At 44.5% G+C, this 20,188-nt stretch overlaps 1 protein-coding gene across 2 annotated transcripts in view; it reads right to left on the bottom strand.

Annotated features, from left to right (window-relative positions):
* PRKCH (protein kinase C eta) overlaps positions 1 to 20,188 on the bottom strand; it is a 200,214-nt gene that overhangs the window by 82,666 nt on the left and 97,360 nt on the right. For both annotated transcript variants that reach the window (XM_077265566.1, XM_077265574.1), the window contains exons 5-7: positions 15,145 to 15,233; positions 12,190 to 12,319; positions 2,346 to 2,473 (exon numbers count right to left, since the gene is read on the bottom strand). In XM_077265566.1, coding sequence (XP_077121681.1) covers positions 2,346 to 2,473; positions 12,190 to 12,319; positions 15,145 to 15,233 — 347 coding nt within the window. The remainder of the gene's footprint in view (positions 1 to 2,345; positions 2,474 to 12,189; positions 12,320 to 15,144; positions 15,234 to 20,188) is intronic.

Genomic DNA, 20,188 nt, shown 5'->3' with positions numbered 1-20,188 from the left:
CCCCTAATCTGTATAACCCCGCCCCCTCCACTGATTGGCAGCTTGCTGACATTGTATACAGGAAGCTGCCAATCAGAGGTGTGGGCGGGGTTATACACAGTTCAGCATTCATAGCACCGCTACATCTGCAGCAGAGAAAACAGCAATTGATCACAACTGTAAACTAAGTGGCACAGTGGAATCGGGTTCTCTGCCTCTACATTACGCTTCTCTCAGATTACATAGCAAAAATCGGCTGATGGATTCCTTTTAAATGTTTCTGTAACGCACAGGCTTTGTAGGATTATTCATTCCCCCCAGTTTCCTTTATTGTCGGCAGCACATCCCTGTTTATATGATTGGATGTGCTGCCTACAAATATTTTTTATGTCCGTGTAAAAGATGCCAAACACGTGTCTTGTAGTTTGATCATGGACATGTGCATCACTCATTAGTAGAATAATTAGCCAAATGCAATGGATTCTTTATTGTAATCACCTAATACGATAATAATAATAATGGACTTATTTTTGTTTTAAAAGGTGGAATCTTCAGGTTTCAGCAAAACTGGAACAAACTGCAAAGAACTAACTGATTCCATGGGCTCAATCTGCCAGTTCTGGAAAGGGAAGAACGTTCACAAAACTGTCAAAGATCGCCACCTTGTGGTATCAAGTGTTTGTTTTTCACATTTAGAATATTTTTATTATTATTATTTATTTATATAGCACCATTAATTCCATGGTGCTGTACATGAGAAGGGGTTACATACACAGTTATAGATATCGTTTACAGTAAACAAATTTACAGTGACAGACTGGTACAGAGGGGAGAGGACCCTGTCCTGGTGGACTTACATTCTACAGGATAATGGGGAAGATAATTTTTTTTTTTCAACAAAGAGGACCATTAAAATACATCACAAATGGCGTACCCCTGGCTTTAACTTTGGGGAGCATTTCAACAGTTAAACAAAAAATGTTGTATTGCATCTTATTTCTGCTGTAATTTATCCTGGCCCATTAGTATAAGTTACAGGGGAAATTGAGACCTCTGCCTGCACTGCTGAACATATTTGTGTGTGCAGAGTCTCCCGGCAACTCCTGCTCCCTCCAGGCACCCAGCGATCATATGATCTCTAAGGAGAAAGTGCTGTTAGTGCTCCCTGAACTGTATGCACACAGCTCAATCAGCCCTGTGTGTGCAGTGATCAGGAAGGCAGAGGTGGTTAGAAACCATTTCTGCCTTCTATATGGGGCATCTGGCTGTCTGTAATATTCAGCTTCCTACTCCTGAAGCTGATGACTCTCCAAGGTATATAATTATAGTCAGCGCAGGAGCTGCAATCACACCCAACCATAGAGTCTAGAGGTCCAAAAAGGTCCCTGGGACCCACTGGAAAAAGCAAATACTAATAGAGCCCAGCAGTATATAACTTGGGCTCCCTTAAAACCTGCAGATACTGTATGGAATTTACTTAAATGTAGTGTGATATAATGTCTGTGCTTCTAGTGTATGCATGAAGAATATCAAGCACTAGAAAGCTCTACTTGCTATACAAGAGACTGCCTTTCCCTGCTGCACAGCCTTGTCCATGTACCTTTAAATAATTATTCCAAAAATGCCGGGACCCCCAGCAATCCCAAAAACAGGCTCTAGAATCTCCAAAATGGGGCACTGCAGTCCCATCAAGAATGCTCCATTCATTGTCTATGGGACTGATGAAAATTGCCAACGTAATGTTTGGCAGCACCATAAACAATGAATTGATTGGATGCCGATATGCATCTCACACCATTCAGGATGGGGGCTGCGGAGCCCTGTTTTGGGGGTTCCATGGTCCCAGTCTTGGATATCACTGGGATTTCCAGCTGTAAGAAAAGTTATCAGGCTTCCTAATGTGCTAACCGAGTGACTTCGGCGTGCTCGAATAATATGTTGGAGCCCCTGCGGCTGCATGTGTCGCTGCTGTTCGACATCCTCAACACATGCAGGGGTTACTTTTTTGTTAGGCAATATCTGTATGTGTTGTAGCTGTATAACAGTCGCAGGGACTAGAACATATTTTTCCACCACGCCAAAGACACTCAGCTAGCTCCCAAGCATGCTTAGATAACACCTTATCCAAGCACGTTCACTCATCACTACCGGCTCACCAGTAACAACTCAAAGCGTTCATCGTCCATTTATGAAGACACAACAATAATCCTCCCTATAGTCACATTTTCCATTTTTGGAGGAACTTCTTGATAGAATTCGCCCACCATGTATAAATATGGCCTTATAGGCAATTATATAGACTGTCTTGTCTAACTGGACAAACGTTGGCTCTGGGCATTCCATTCCTCTGGCTGTTAACCCCTTACCCGTGTGCCAGGAATGCTCCCAGGCTGCAGACCCATTCCCGCCAACGCGTTTGCCAACTCCACCGAATTCACTCCACAGTTATGAGCCACGTTGGCCTCGCAGCGCTTGTGCACGTTCATCTTGCATACTACAAGGAGAGAGGATACGATTATTCATGCGGCACATTGCAGTAACGCTAGTAGGACTTTTCAAACATCGGGACAAGAAAATGTAAAGTTCTCAATGTGGCAACTCTCTAAATTGCTCTTTAGAGAGTTGGAAAACTTGCCCCTGTGGATTTTAGGCCGACTTCAAATTTGGAAAATAACACTGCAAAATGCAATGGCGAAAAGGCAATCGATGAACTCCGCATTTATATTTTAACTACTATTCTGAGAGCCTTTACTCATTAATGAGGGTCCATAATGGGGGTTGTGGTTTGCTATAAGAGAAGGTGGTTTTCAGGTTCTGGAAAAAAAAACCTCTTTCGCAGCTGCAGTTTGTTTTAAAAAAAATCAAACTATGATGAAGGTCTATGAAAGGATGGATATGGTAGTAGACCAGGGGGAGATAATCAAGTGGATTTCAAATAAAAATGAATATACAAATATACAACCCAACAACCTGGGACACATAATGTGTAATATACAAAAGAGAAAAAGCAGGACTCCATAGTCCAGTGTTCAATGGTTTATTGAGCCATCGTGCCAGGGCAATATTTCATTCCAAGTGTTGAACTTTTTCAAGGCTTGTATATACAAAAGAAAAAAATAGTATTTAGGTAGTTGAACGAATATTAATAACGAACAGACATATGTAAGTACAAAGGTCTGGCGAAACGAGCATTGGGTGTGCTCCTGTGGTTGGGTATGCTATATATTTGAAATATAGCTTTACGTCTTTAGGTCAGTAGCGTAGCTACTAGGGGGGCAGAGTGCCGGTCCCTCTGTCCTCCCCTCGGTAGGTACACTACTAAACTAAGTGGCACTGGGGGCCCACCTGGAGCTCCGCCACTAACTGTATGGACGTGCGCAGGACAGAGTGGCCATAAAGTTACACTCTGCAGCAGGGCAGGGAGACACGATCTCCCTGCACTGCCACCGGGCTGCTATGGGGCCCTGAGCAGGTGGGGGGAGACTCGGAGCATTATTAGAACCACACAGCAGGTGCAGTAATAGGGACACATACGGCAGCAGCGGCTCAGTATTGGGGTATCAGGGGCAGTAATACGGACACATAGGGCAGCAGCGGCTCAGTATTGGGGTATCAGGGACACATGGCAGCAGCGGCTCAGTATCGGGATATCAGGGGCAGTAATAGGGACACATACGGCAGCAGTGGCTCAGTATTGGGGTATCAGGGGCAGTAATAGGGTCACATACGGCAGCAGTGGCTCAGTATTGGGGTATCAGGTGCAGTAATAGGGTCACATACGGCAGCAGCGGCTCAGTGTTGGGGTATCAGGTGCAGTAATAGGGACACATACGGCAGCAGTGGCTCAGTATTGGGGTATCAGGGGCAGTAATAGGGTCACATACGGCAGCAGTGGCTCAGTATTGGGGTATCAGGTGCAGTAATAGGGTCACATACGGCAGCAGCGGCTCAGTGTTGGGGTATCAGGTGCAGTAATAGGGACACATACGGCAGCAGCGGCTCAGTATAGGGGTATCAGGTGCAGTAATAGGGACACATACGGCAGCAGCGGCTCAGTATTGGGGTATCAGGTGCAGTAATAGGGTCACATACGGCAGCAGCGGCTCAGTGTTGGGGTATCAGGTGCAGTAATAGGGACACATACGGCAGCAGCGGCTCAGTATAGGGGTATCAGGTGCAGTAATAGGGACACATACGGCAGCAGCGGCTCAGTATTGGGGTATCAGGTGCAGTAATAGGGACACATACGGCAGCAGTGGCTCAGTATTGGGGTATCAGGGGCAGTAATAGGGTCACATACGGCAGCAGTGGCTCAGTATTGGGGTATCAGGGGCAGTAATAGGGTAACATACGGCAGCAGCGGCTCAGTGTTGGGGTATCAGGTGCAGTAATAGGGACACATACGGCAGCAACGGCTCAGTATTGGGGTATCAGGTGTAGTAATAGGGACACATACGGCAGCAGCGGCTCAGTATTGGGGTATCAGGGGCAGTAATAGGGACACATACGGCAGCAGCGGCTCAGTATTGGGGTATCAGGGACACATGGCAGCAGCGGCTCAGTATCGGGGTATCAGGGGCAGTAATAGGGACACATACGGCAGCAGCGGCTCAGTATTGGGGTATCAGGGGCAGTAATAGGGTCACATACGGCAGCAGCGGCTCAGTATAGGGGTATCAGGTGCAGTAATAGGGACACATACGGCAGCAGCGGCTCAGTATTGGGGTATCAGGTGCAGTAATAGGGACACATACGGCAGCAGTGGCTCAGTATTGGGGTATCAGGGGCAGTAATAGGGTCACATACGGCAGCAGTGGCTCAGTATTGGGGTATCAGGGGCAGTAATAGGGTAACATACGGCAGCAGCGGCTCAGTGTTGGGGTATCAGGTGCAGTAATAGGGACACATACGGCAGCAACGGCTCAGTATTGGGGTATCAGGTGTAGTAATAGGGACACATACGGCAGCAGCGGCTCAGTATTGGGGTATCAGGGGCAGTAATAGGGACACATACGGCAGCAGCGGCTCAGTATTGGGGTATCAGGGACACATGGCAGCAGCGGCTCAGTATCGGGGTATCAGGGGCAGTAATAGGGACACATACGGCAGCAGCGGCTCAGTATTGGGGTATCAGGGGCAGTAATAGGGTCACATACGGCAGCAGCGGCTCAGTATTGGGGTATCAGGTGCAGTAATAGGGACACATACGGCAGCAGCGGCTCAGTATAGGGGTATCAGGTGTAGTAATAGGGACACATACGGCAGCAGCGGCTCAGTATTGGGGTATCAGGTGCAGTAATAGGGACACATACGGCAGCAGCGGCTCAGTATTGGGGTATCAGGGACACATGGCAGCAGTGGCTCAGTATTGGGGTATCAGGGGCAGTAATAGGGTCACATATAGCAGCAGTGGCTCAGTATTGGGGTATCAGGGGCAGCAGCGGCTCAGTGTTGGGGTATCAGGTGCAGTAATAGGGACACATACGGCAGCAACGGCTCAGTATTGGGGTATCAGGTGTAGTAATAGGCACACATACGGCAGCAGCGGCTCAGTATTGGGGTATCAGGTGCAGTAATAGGGACACATACGGCAGCAGCGGCTCAGTATTGGGGTATCAGGGACACATGGCAGCAGCGGCTCAGTATCGGGGTATCAGGGGCAGTAATAGGGACACATACGGCAGCAGCGGCTCAGTATTGGGGTATCAGGGGCAGTAATAGGGTCACATACGGCAGCAGCAGATCAGTGTTGGGGTATCAGGTGCAGTAATAGGGACACATACGGCAGCAGCGGCTCAGTATTGGGGTATCAGGTGCAGTAATAGGGACACATACGGCAGCAGCGTCTCAGTATTGGGGTATCAGGTGCCGTAATAGGGAAACATACGGCAGCAGCAGCGGCTCAGTATTGGGGTATCAGGGGCAGTAATAGGGACACATACAGCAGCAGCGGCTCAGTATTGGGATATCAGGTGCAGTAATAGGGACACATATGGCAGCAGCGGATCAGTATTGGGGTATCAGGGGCAGTAATAGGGACACATACGGCAGCAGCGGCTCAGTATTGGGGTATTAGGAGCAGTAATAGGGACACATACGGCAGCAGCTGCTCAGTGTTGGGGTATAAGGGGCAGTAATAGGGACACATACGGCAGCAGCAGCTCAGTATTGGGGTATCAGGTGCAGTAATAGGGACACATACGGCAGCAGCTGCTCAGTGTTGGGGTATCAGGGGCAGTAATAGGTACACATACGGCAGCAGCAGCTCAGTATTGGGGTACCAGGTGCAGTAATAGGGACACATACGGCAGCAGTGGCTCAGTATTGGGGTATCAGGTGCAGTAATAGGGACACATGTGGCAGCAGCAGCAGCTCAGTATTGGGGTATCAGGTGTAGTAATAGGGACACATATGGCAGCAGCGGCTCAGTATTGGGGTGTCAGGGGCAGTAATAGGGACACATACGGCAGCAGCGGTTCAGTATTGGGGTATCAGATGCAGTAATAGGGACACATGGCAGCAACGGCTCAGTATTGGGGTATCAGGTGTAGTAATAGGGACACATACGGCAGCAGCGGCTCAGTATTGGGGTATCAGGTGCAGTAATAGTGACATACGGCAGCAGCGGCTCAGTATTGGGGTATTAGGTGCAGTAATAGGGTCACATACGGCAGCAGCGGCTCAGTATTGGGGTATCAGGGGCAGTAATAGGGACACATACGGCAGCAGAGGCTCAGTATTGGGATATCAGGGGCAGTAATAGGGACACAAGGCAGCAGCGGCTCAGTATTGGGGTATCAGGTGCAGTAATAGGGACACATACGGCAGCAACGGCTCAGTATTGGGGTATCAGGTGTTGTAATAGGGACACATGTGGCAGCAGTGGCTCAGTATTGGGGTATCAGGGGCAGTAATAGGGACACATACGGCAGCAGCGGCTCAGTATTGGGGTATCAGGTGCAGTATTAGGGACATATACGGCAGTAGCGGCTCAGTATTGGGGTATTAGGTGCAGTAATAGGGTCACATAAGGCAGCAGCGGCTCAGTATTGGGGTATCAGGTGCAGTAATATGGACACATACGGCAGCAGCGGCTCAGTATTGGGGTATCAGGTGCAGTAATAGGGACACATACGGCAGCAGGGGCTCAGTATTGGGGTATCAGGTGGAGTAATAGGGACACATACGGCAGCAGCGGCTCAGTATTGGGGTATCAGGTGCAGTAATAGGGACAAATACGGCGCTCCAGCGTCTCAGTATTGGGGTATCAGGTGCAATAATAGGGACACATACGGCAGCAGAGGCTCAGTATTGGGGTATCAGCAGGATGAGGAGTTTGTGCAGGTTGGGAATAGATGATGATGGCCCTGGAATATGAGAAGTGAAATGTGTCTTTGTTGTAATCTCTGCAGATGAGTCCTGGCTGGAAGAAGTTGTCATGATGGTCTGGGCCAGATGGAAAAGACGGGAAAAATGAATGACTCCATAATAAAGAACATCAGCGGTAAGTCACCATCTGTAACTGTGCTGTGATCTCTTATATGGTCTGCAGGACTGGGATCTACCAATATATGGCAGTAATATCAGTGTTGGTCTTTATATAGAGATTTTTTTTTCTAGTAACAGTGCGGTCATCTGCGGAGGTTCTCCTACATCCAATATTATAGTGTGCTGCGGGGATGTTCTTAATCTACATTGACTCAACTGGATTACTCACCAGGTTTGTCTCCATGTGGCCAATTAGTTTCTATTTTCACTATTAAGTGTTGTATTTATGAACCTTATTGTTTGCATCCACATTGTCATTATTCATTCAGCTAGATGAAATCTTTTTCTCTCTATACATACACTGGCAATTTTGTCTCTAATCATTCATGTACCGTTTAACTTTAATATATCTAATTACATATATACTAGATGGTGGTCTGATTCTAACGCATCGGGTACTCTAGAATATGTATGTAGTTTATTTATGAAGTTTTCAGAATAATGCAATTTATACACAGGATTCGGCCGGCCGGGCGCGACCAATTAGCGATGTGTTGTTCAAATTCCACGCCAATTCGAGGGCGGAATGCACCTGCCGCTGATTGTTCGCGGCTGGCCGGGCGTGACCAATCAGTGAAGCCAGGACCTGCTCCAGGTTTTTGAGGGCCCCGGGCGAAAGAGTCTCAGTTGGCCCCCATCTTTAACACATACAACGATTCATGATGCACAGATACAGCAGAGAAATATACCACAGCCCAGTAGCATATAACACAGCCCACGTAGCATATAACACAGCCCAGGTAGCATATAACACAGCCCACCTAGCATTTAACAGCCCACGTAGCATATAGCACAGCCACATAGCATATAGCACAGCCCATGTAGTATATAGCACAGCCCACGTAGTATATAGCACAGCCCACGTAGTATATAGCACAGCCCACGTAGTATATAGCACAGCCCACATAGTATATAGCACAGCCCACATAGTATATAGCACAGCCCACATAGTATATAGCACAGCCCACGCAGTATATAGCACAAGCCACGAAGTATATAACACAGCCCACGTAGTATATAACACTGGCCACGTAGTATATAGAACAGCCACATATATTGCACAGCCCACGTAGTATATAACACAGCCCACGTAGTATATTGCCTAGCCACGTACATTGCACAGCTACGTAGTATATAGCACAGCCCACGTAGTATATAACACAGCCACGTAGTATATTGCACAGCTCACGCAGTATATAACACAGCGACGTAGTATATTGCCCAGCCACGTAATATATTGCACAGCCACGTAATATATTGCCCAGCCACGTAATATATTGCACAGCCACGTAATATATTGCACAGCCACGTAATATATTGCACAGCCACGTAATATATAGCACAGCCCACACAGTATATAACACAACACATGCAGTATATAACACAGCCCACGTAGTATATAGCAATGTGGGCACCATATCCCTGTTAAAAAAAAAAAAAAAAACTAAAATAAAAAATAGTTATACTCACCTTCCGGCGGCCCCTGGATCCAGACGAGGCGTTTAGCGATGTTTCTCGCGACGCTCCAGTCCCAAGAATGCATTGCGGTCTCACGAGATGATGACGTAGCGGTCTCACAAGACCGGTATGTCATCATCTCGCGAGACCGCAATGCATGGGCCGGAGCGTCGCGAGGAGCGGGAAAGGCGGCGGAAGGTGAGTATATAATGATTTTTAATTTTTTTTATTATGTTTAACATTAGATCTTTTTACTATTGATGCTGCATAGGCAGCATTAATAGTAAAAAGTTGGTCACACAGGGTTAATAGCAGTGTTAACGGAGTGCGTTACACCGCGGCATAATGCAGTGTAACGCAGCCATTAACCCTGTGTGAGCACTGACTGGAGGGGGCACTGACGTAGAGCAGGAAGGGGCGAATTTGCGGCCGGACTGTGCCCGTCGCTGTTTGGTTGCGGCCTGCGGGCCGCGACCAATCAGCGACGCGGGATTTCTGTTACAGACAGACAAACAGATGGAAGTACCCCTTAGACGATTATATAGATAGATATATATCATATATCATTTTTCAGTTAGCTGATGATTACTATATATTTACAAATTATTTGTCCCAGGTTGTTGGGTTGCATATTTGTATATTCATGTTGCACTTACACTTTATTTGGAATCAACTTGATTATTCCCCCATGGTCTACCACCATATCCATCCTTTCATAGACCTTCATTATTGCAGCCATCCACTGTACTTCATACCCACCTTTTTTGTTTCCTTGTTTGGTTCTCTTTTTATTCCAGGTTTTTAATATTTATTTCAATAAAGATGCACTATATTTTATGTATCCTCTGCCATTTTTTTTCTTTCCTCACATTTTCTCATATCCTAATACAGAAACTCCCAAATCCATTTACCAGATTACAGATGATCTTGGCAAGTCCCACCAGTAGGATATCCAATGATCAAAATTTTAATATGTGATTCAATGTGTATCCACAATATCTTCTTCCGATGACTTACTGTCCTATCTGCCTAATTACTGGGCTCTGGATTGGGACGTATCGTCACCATGCCTTCACGAGAGGAGTGTGTGTTGGGTTGGTGATGATCCGTCACCCCAAAAAATGACTGAAACCCAACAAGTGAGGAGAATGGGCACCTTTGGTGTCCGTCATGTATTGGATCCAGCAGTGGCTTCATTTTTTTTTCCTATGATAGAAAATTGGAAATATGAGGTCCGATGTAAATCTCTTAAGCCGGCTATACATATTAGGCTTATGTGGGCTGAACCCGCCAATATCAACAGGTTTGGCCAAGGGTCTAATATGTATGGGGCACGGGCTAATTGATGGTCGGGAGAGATGTCGATCAGGCATGTCAGCGAGCTCATTTTGAGATAAGCCACCAACTAACGTGTCAGTTAACGGCTCTCTCACTCACTTGTTTGGCCGACCTTTCCTGTGCTCGAGGGAGTCTGCTGAGATGGCTGTTGACCAAGTGAACTTTCAGCACACAGCCATTGAGCATTTTATATGTATGGCCAGCTTTAAGGCCCCAAATACTCATTGGTAGGAAATCGTTCGAACCTGCCAACCATCTGATGTGTATAGGGAACCTTTGGACTCTCTGTCAATAAAAGAAGGGTCGGGGTGTTGCAATTTTTACACCCGATCCTTTTGTTTTCCGATTAGACAAGTTGCTGCCAGAGGTGCCCAGCAGCAGCTTTCTCCTCCATTCCTGTGGAAACACATGGCAAGGACTCGTATGTGGGGAAGTCAGAGTGACGGTCTCAAGAATAGAACCCAATGGATCATTGGTGTCCGTCACGTGATGGATTTAGCACGTCTGTGACAGAACTGAAAATGGGAAAGAACAACACGTGTGAACTCATTGTTTTAAAATACATAAAAAAAAAAATAATAACTAAAGTAGAGCAACTTACATTTTCCAGAAAGATTTTACAGTTATTTTGATATGTAACATGACCTTGTTAGGGTCACTGTGGCAAGCAGGGGTTTATTAATGTATTAATTATTAGAATTTTAGTTTTTATGACAAAATTTACTCTTTTTTTTTTCAATTTTTTTTTTTTTACATTTTAGATGGCAATAGTGTCGGGTCTAGTTAAAATATAACATGCTGTAGAGCAAGGCCCCTCAATGTCTGCAAATCAGTGGTCATTATGAGGTTCAAACGCTACTAAACTAAAAAAAGGCACAAAACTAACGAGTAGCTGCTCTTGTTGCCCATGGCAACCAATCAAAATGCTGCTTTAATTTCTCCTGACCCGGGTAACACTTGAAAGCTAAGATCTGATTGGCTACTATGGACAACAAGGCCCATACAGTTGAAAAAAGCCCATAGTATCCTAAAAGAAAGAGTAAGTGTATTTTCCAAATAGAAAAAAGAAAATTATATATATATATATATATATATATATATATATATATATATATATATAAGTCCTAACTCTCGGCACTATGTGATATTTCACTTTATACTAATATCTGCTGGGTCGATACTCTTGTTCTGAATTTCCCGAGAAATTAGCTGCATGTGGGATAATAGCTTCCAGGATGACACATACGTAAATAACCAAAATGATCAAAGCTGTCTAAAAGAAAGATGGGCTTTGTTGGCCACAACAGCCAATCAGGGTTCAGCTTTCATTTTTTAAACAGCTCTGGAAAAATGAAAGCTGTGCTGTGATTGGTTAATATGGGCAAACACAACATTTATTTTAAACATTTTGGGCCAATTTGCTCCAGTACGTTGTCCGCTTCTAAGGAACGTTATTAACAGCCAATTTGAAAAACTGGTAACAACCTGACAAGAGAGACAAACGGTTAGGAAAGTACACCACAGAGAAAGGGGTGATAGGAACTGTAGTAAGAACGACAACAGGGATTTTCAGGAAATTAGTCCAATATGAAAACCGGTTCTGCATTGTGGAATGAGCTGAGGAATCAGGGACAAATCTGCGGAGTTTGGGTATACATGCAGTATGGTGCAATTCACACTTATCAAAGCAGCCACTATTGTAGAAGACACCAAGGAGAGGACAGGCTGGCTGTGAAAAGGATCCAAACTTTCAATGAATGAGTCCTCCTGGTTCCCATGTTTGTTTTGTTTTAATCCAGAGAATACATTTAATATGAAGCGGTACCATTACACTATTGCGGCACATGTGATTACAACATGACTTACTTTTACACTGTAATCCCTGCCTCATTAGCCCCCATAATAATGACCCACAATGGTCACAGAACGTCAGCACCTTGTAATTATGGTCACGAAACTTGTGGGGTAAATTGATACCGAATCTCTGTTCAAAGATCTAAAAGCAAAACACATAGTTAACAAAATTACATATATATCTACATATATACTCTCATATGTAGTAATAATGCATATATATCTACATACAGCTCTGGCAAAAATTAAGAGGCCACCACATCAAATCCCTGTCATGGGCAGCCCAATCTCCAGACCTGATCCCCATTGAAAACCTCTGGAATGTAATCAAGAGGATGATGGATAGTCACAAGCCATCAAACAAAGAAGAACTGCTTACATTTTTGTGCAAGAAGCAGTGTGAAAGACTGGTGGAAAGCATGCCAAGACACATGAAAACTGTGATTAAAAATCATGGTTATTCCACAAAATATTGATTTCTGAACTCTTCCTGAGGTAAAACTTTAATATTGTTGTTTCTAAATGATTATGAACTTGTTTTCTTTGCATTATTTGAGGTCTGAAAGCACTGGGTTTTGTTTTTTTTTTTATTTTGACCATTTTCCTTTTCCAGAAAATAAATACAAAATTTACTGCTTGGAAATTCGGAGACGTGTTGTCAGAAGTTTATAGACTAAAAGAACAATTTACATTTTACTCAAAATATAGCTATATAGAGAAAAATCAGACAAACTGAACATTTTGCAGTGATCTCTTAATTTTTGCCAGAGCTCTATATACACTCATACACTCATACGTAGTAATATATATATTATATATATATATATATATATATATATATATATATATATATATATATATATATATATATATATATATATATATATATATATATATATCTCATTCTGTATATGTAAACTAACTTGGGCTCCAGGGCCAATATTTCTCACCACCAACTTCTTTTTCAGATAACCACTGATGCTGCCAAGTTCATGCCCCCTATGTGCCTCCATACATTAAAGTGGCTTTACACTTTTAGAAAAGTGTTGCTTGTCTTGTGAAACAACAAAATCAGATAGTACTCACCCTCCCGGGGTCCTGCCCTAGCTCTCCATCACTGCTGTAATCTCAATGTTTTTGTTGCATTGCTCAGGTAGACAGTTTACATCCCCGCTGCAGCCAATTACTGAGCTCAGCAGCTTGTGCCATCTTCCTAAACAGAGATTGGCTGCAGCGGTGATGTGATCACCAAGACTGGAGCAGTAGCAGACAGCAAGCGCAAGACTTGGCGAGGGTGAATAATATCCGATTTTGCTATTTTACATGACAGACCATGTTTGGGGTCTACTTTTCTTAAAGTCAAAATTACTTTTACTAATGTCCCATCTGTGCATTCACATACTAAAAATGCCCCTTTAAGGAGTGCGTGCAATGATGATATTCGACTCCACACTCCAGGATGCAGCAACAAATTTGAAAAAGACCTGTGATGGGTCGAAACGTCAAGCTTCTAGTACTGCTTGTCGCTTTTCTGTCCCTTTACCCTGCACTATGGTGAAGTATCGTGCTAAATAAATCAGCAACAAACTAAAATCTTTTGAGAGTTCTAAGCCTCTATGCATCAATAAAAGCACCATTGTGGGCTTTATTATATTAATATTTGTGCCTTAATATTACTAATAATGTACCTCTATACTAATAATGCCCCCTCTGTGCCTCCATATAATAATAATGCCCCCTCTGTGCCTCCATATACTAATAATTCCCCCTCTGCGCCTCCATATGCTAATAATTTCCCCTCTGCATCTCCATATACTAATAACGCCCCCTTTGCGCCTCCATATACTAACAATATCCCCTCTGCGCCTCCATATACTAATAATTCCCCCTGTGCGCCTCCATATACTAATAATGCCCACTCTGTACCTCCATATACTAATAATTCCCCCTCTCTGCCTCGATATACTAATAACGCCCCCTCTGCGCCACCATATACTAATAACGCCCCCTCTGCGACTCCATATACTAATGTCCGTGCCTCCATATACTAATAATGCCCCCTCTGTGCCTCCATATACTAATAATGCCCCCTCTGTGCCTCCATATATTAATAATCCCCCCCTCTGCACCACCATGTACTAATAATGCCCCCTCTGTGCCTTCATATACTAATAATGCCCCCTCTGTGCCTCCATATACTAATAATGCCCCCTCTGTGCCTCCATATACTAAATGCCCCCTGTGCCTCCATATACTAAATGCCCCCTGTGCCTCCATATACTAATAATGTCCCCTCTGTGCCTCCATATACTAATAATGCCCCCTCTGTGCCTCCATATACTAATAATGCCCCCTCTGTGCCTCCATATACTAAATGCCCCCTGTGCCTCCATATACTAAATGCCCCCTGTGCCTCCATATACTAATAATGTCCCCTCTGTGCCTCCATATACTAATAATGTCCCCTCTGTGCCTCCATATACTAATAATGCCCCCTCTGTGCCTCCATATACTAATAATGCCCCCTCTGTGCCTCCATATACTAATAATGCCCCCTCTGTGCCTCCATATACTAAATGCCCCCTGTGCCTCCATATACTAAATGCCCCCTGTGCCTCCATATACTAATAATGTCCCCTCTGTGCCTCCATATACTAATAATGCCCCCTCTGTGCCTCCATATACTAATAATGCCCACTCTGTGCCTTCATATACTACTAACGCCCCCTCTGCGCCTCCATATACTAATAATGCCCCCTGTGCCTCCATATACTAATAACGCCCCTCTGCGCCTCCATATAATAATAACGCCCCCTCTGCGGCCCCAGAGCTGCAGGCGAAAGGTCTATCATTAGATACTAGGGGATTTTGAACTTATAAATGTCTTAAAGTCTGAGACACAGGATGTGGTTTTGCAAAAAAAAGATCTGGAGACCAAAGTAGATAAAAATAATAGAAACACGTCACCTTTTTTTCCACTTTCGTCGGATTGTTCATGCAAGTGCAAGCTGTGACGATTAACTGATGGCAGCGCTTGTGAACCACACACGTGCAAACTAGAGAAGGAGGAAAGACATTTACATTAGACATTTAATCACATATCTATCTGTACAATTTTCATGGTAGAAAAAAATTAAATAATTTAACGATAAATTAAAGGGTTTTTCCAGGACTTTCCAATCCTCAGAATAGGTCATTAATGTCAGCTTGGTACGGGTATGACTGCCGACACCCCCAGTGGTGAACACAGACAGAAACGGGACCCTGTGCAAGAACAGTGTAAGGGCCCATTGCAGTCCAATAACTCATCAGAATGCACAACACCGCCTGTCCCAACTCCGCTCCTTACAGGGGTCTCGCTATCCTAACACATCGGTATTCCATACAGTTATACAGACTGCTTTAAATATTGGAACGGGATTCAGAAAATCACTACTGGTAAATACTGTTTTAACTATTTGTGGCTTTCTAATTGTAAGTGCAGATGCAGGGAGAAAGTAAAGTTCTATTCTCCCTGCAGCCGATCGCTTATCGTGATCAGGGCTGTGAATAGTCAGCCATAGTCACTCCACCTGATTTTTAATGGACATCCTGTCCTGCAACGCCAAAGCCATAACTGGGGCCAAGATCTTTGTGAATACCCTGGGCGCTGTGGCCAGTCCGAATGGGAGAACGCTGAACTGATAGTGATCTTGAATGACCACAAAGCGAACAAATCAGTGATGGGCTTGAAAAAATGGGCACATGCAAATAATCGTCCCAAATACCTACAGAAGAAAGAAATTCCCCGGCTTCCAATCACTGACCAAAGCAATTTAATCTTGAAGCGACAAAGCCAAACCCATCTGTTCAGGAGTCTAAAATAGGCCGCTCCGGGCCATCCTTTTTGGGGATGATGAATAGGTTTGAATAAAAACCCCTTGAAGCGCTGTGAAATGGCAACAACTCCAATTACTCCTGCCTGAAGCAGGGAAGCTATAGCCTGTTCAAAACTGACTCTCATGCTGGGAGATGTAGGAGGGCGAGAGTGAAAAAAGTTCCTGAGGTAGAGTGGTGAACTCTATCCTGTAACCAGAAGAGATGCAGGGTGCAGGCCAGGTCCTTCCAGTGGTGGCTGGGTAATGTGGGGTGTTTGGCCTGTGGGTGCACATATCATAGTGGCAGCACGCCTGATGTAATGGTAGGGGCATTGGTAATAGGCTGTCATACGGGTAGAGGTGCATCTCACATAATGATGTGAACGACATCTTATGCAGACCTGTGTGCAATTAGAATACTAGGCAGCCACCTCACAGTTGTTTGGTGGGTTAGTAAATGGTTGCTTTATTAGTGTTTTGCACCTGTGCTAATCTTGCCTTTCTTATGGGTGTGAACCAATGAGAAAAAGAGCACCAAGAGAACCAAAAGTAAAACATAATAACAACTTTATTAAGTACAAGACATAAAAACCAGAAAAAACACAGGACAGATGACAGGGAACACACCATGGAGGTGGCACCACAGGAACCAGCAGGCAAGACTAATTACAAAAGCATCACAATGAGCCTAAATAATGTGCACCCGATTAGAGTAAACATACATGTGTAACAATATGTTTGGACAAATGCCAGTAGTAAGGGGCATCAAATAGAGAGTGGCTGAATCCAAAAAAGGACATATGAAGATGCGACAGAGTAACAATAGAAAGAATATTACCTGCGGGACCGTGATGCCACCCACCCCAACGCCGCGTTTCGGCCTCGTGCCTTCTTCCGGGGGTATCATCCGGATACCCCCGGATGAAGGCACGAGGCCGAAACGCCTCATATGTCCTTTTTTGGATTCAGCCACTCTCTATTTGATGCCCCTTACTACTGGCATTTGTCCAAACATATTGTTACACATGTATGTTTACTCTAATCGGGTGCACATTATTTAGGCTCATTGTGATGCTTTTGTAATTAGTCTTGCCTGCTGGTTCCTGTGGTGCCACCTCCATGGTGTGTTCCCTGTCATCTGTCCTGTGTTTTTTCTGGTTTTTATGTCTTGTACTTAATAAAGTTGTTATTATATTTTACTTTTGGATCTCTTGGTGCTCTTTTTCTCATTGGTTCATACTCTATTGGCACTGAACCCTATTATACATACCCTGACACCCCTTCCATTTTTCAGGTGTGGTGTGTATATTTTGTTTTTGGATTTACTTTCTTATGGGTGACCTACTACCAGGGCCAGTGTTTGGGGCAGGCAGACGCCCAGAACCCCCACTCACAAAGAGCGCCCCCTGCGTCTGTAGCCCATTTATGAAGTGCCCAGAGGATGTACAGTAGTGAATAAGCAGTGAGTCCCGCAGCATCTCTCCCAAACCCCCATACAGCCTCCCCTCTCTTTCTATTTCTCCCTACCTGCAGTCAGGTTAGAAGTTGTAAGTGAGGGGGCCGATTACAGCACAGCAGACAGAAGTCAGAGCCGGGCCAGGAGGAAGATGCCTGCAGCCATGTGTGTCTGTGTCCTGTCCCCTTATCATGGCTGCTCCTAGCAACATCCTGGGAATGGATCTGTACAAGTGAAGCTGGAGAACATGGTAAACATACATGTATATGTGTATCTGTGTGTGTACATGTGCAATATACAGTGTGTGTGTCTGTATAAAGTATATAGTATGATTGTGTATATCTGTGGTGCATGTGAGTATACGGTGTATATATATATATATATATATATATATATATATATATATATATATATATATATATATATATATATACACACACTCACCGGCCAGGTACACCATGCTAGTAACGGGTTGGACCCCTTTTGCCTTCAGAACTGCCTCAATTCTTCGTGGCATAGATTCAACAAGGTGCTGGAAGCATTCCTCAGAGATTTTGGTCCATATTGACATGATGGCATCACACAGTTGCCGCAGATTTGTCGGCTGCACATCCCAAAGATGCTCCATACAAGGCAGGATGGATCCATGCTTTCATGTTGTTTACGCCAAATTCTGACCCTACCATCCGAATGTCGCAGCAGAAATCGAGACTCATCAGACCAAGCAACGTTTTTCCAATCTTCTACTGTCCAATTTCGATGAGCTTGTACAAATTGTAGCCTCAGTTTCCTGTTCTTAGCTGAAAGGAGTGGTACCCGGTGTGGTCTTCTGCTGCTGTAGCCCATCTGCCTCAAAGTTCGACGCACTGTGCGTTCAGAGATGCTCTTAGGCCTACCTTGGTTGTAACGGGTGGCGATTTGAGTCACTGTTGCCTTTCTATCAGCTCGAACCAGTCTGCCCATTCTCCTCTGACCTCTGGCATCAACAAGGCATTTCCGCCCACAGAACTGCCGCTCACTGGATTTTTTTTCTTTTTCGGACCATTCTCTGTAAACCCTAGAGATGGTTGTGCGTGAAAATCCCAGTAGATCAGCAGTTTCTGAAATACTCAGACCAGCCCTTCTGGCACCAACAACCATGCCACGTTCAAAGGCACTCAAATCACCTTTCTTCCCCATACTGATGCTCGGTTTGAACTGCAGGAGATTGTCTTGACCATGTCTACATGCCTAAATGCACTGAGTTGCCGCCATGTGATTGGCTGATTAGAAATTAAGTGTTAACAAGAAGTTGGACAGGTGTACCTAATAAAGTGGCCAGCGAGTGTATATATTATATACACACACACATACAGTATAGTACAGTATGTGTACTATATTTGTATACTGCATGTGTGCAGTATATTGTGTAAATATATAAACTATACAAGTATGTGAGCATACTGTATATACTGTATATAAACAATGTTTCTGTGTGTATATACTTTATATAGTGTGTGTTTCTATATTTATAAAGTCTATATGTGTGTACACGTATAGTGTGTATCTGTGCTGCATACAGTATATAGTTCTGTAACTGTAGTGTCGCTATAAGGCTGTGTGCCCACGTTGCGTTTTTTGTGTGTTTCTGCAGCGTTTTTTGCCACAGCAGAAATGCTGAAAAACACTTAAAACCGCATTTCCATGCAATCCTATGGGATTCCGCAGTTGCTGTGCCCATGCTGCGGATTTTCCCACTGCAAAATCGCATAGCGGTAAAATCCGCAGCATGTTCATTATTTCTGCGGAATCGCGGCGATTCCGCTGCCATAGGATTGCATTGAAATACTCACTTTACGCATGTGGCTATGCTGCATCAATAGTAAAAAGTTGATCACAGTTGTCAAGCACTATGCTTGACAAGTGTGACCGACCTGTCAATCACTGTTCCAAGCGATGCTTCAATTCGCTTGGAAAACGCAAGCATTCTGCAAGCTAAAAACACTTGCAAAACGCATACAAATTCCGCATGCGTTTTACCCGCAGCAGGGAGTTGCGGAAATGCTGCGGACATTTCCGCAGCATTTCTGCAACGTGGGCACATAGCCTAATAGGAATCAGTAATTTAATGTATTTTGCGGATTATAAAATGCTCCGGATTATAAGATGTACTCCAAATTTTGAGGAGAAAAATAGGAAAAAAAACTTTTTTTTAATAAAATGGTCGTGCTTCTTATAATCCATGCGTCTTATTGCTTACTAGATGGTGCCACGATTCTAACGTATCGGGTATTCTAGAATATGTATGTATGTACGTCGCGCTGTGAGTGGGGGTTAAATTCCGTGCCAATATCGCTGATTGATCGCAGCCAGCGAAGCGCTGTTGAAATCCCGCACCAATTCGCGGCAGGACTGCATTTCGCTGATTGGTCGAGGTTGGCCGGGAACTACTAATCACGGAAGCGGTGTTTAAATCCCGCGGCAATATTGCTGATTGGTCGCGGCCGGCCGCGTAGTATATAGCACAGCCACGTAGTATATAGCAGCCACGTAGTATATAGCACAGCCACGTAGTATATAGCACAGCCACGTAGAATATAACACAGCCACGTAGTATATAACACAGCCACGTAGTATATAACACAGCCCACGCAGTATATAGTACAGCTGCGTAGTATATTGCACAGCCACGTAGTTTATAGCACAGGCACGTAGTATA

This window comes from Ranitomeya variabilis, chromosome 1 (genome assembly GCF_051348905.1).
Source record: "Ranitomeya variabilis isolate aRanVar5 chromosome 1, aRanVar5.hap1, whole genome shotgun sequence".
Lineage (NCBI taxonomy): Eukaryota > Metazoa > Chordata > Amphibia > Anura > Dendrobatidae > Ranitomeya > Ranitomeya variabilis.
This window is presented reverse-complemented; position numbering and strand designations above follow the sequence as displayed.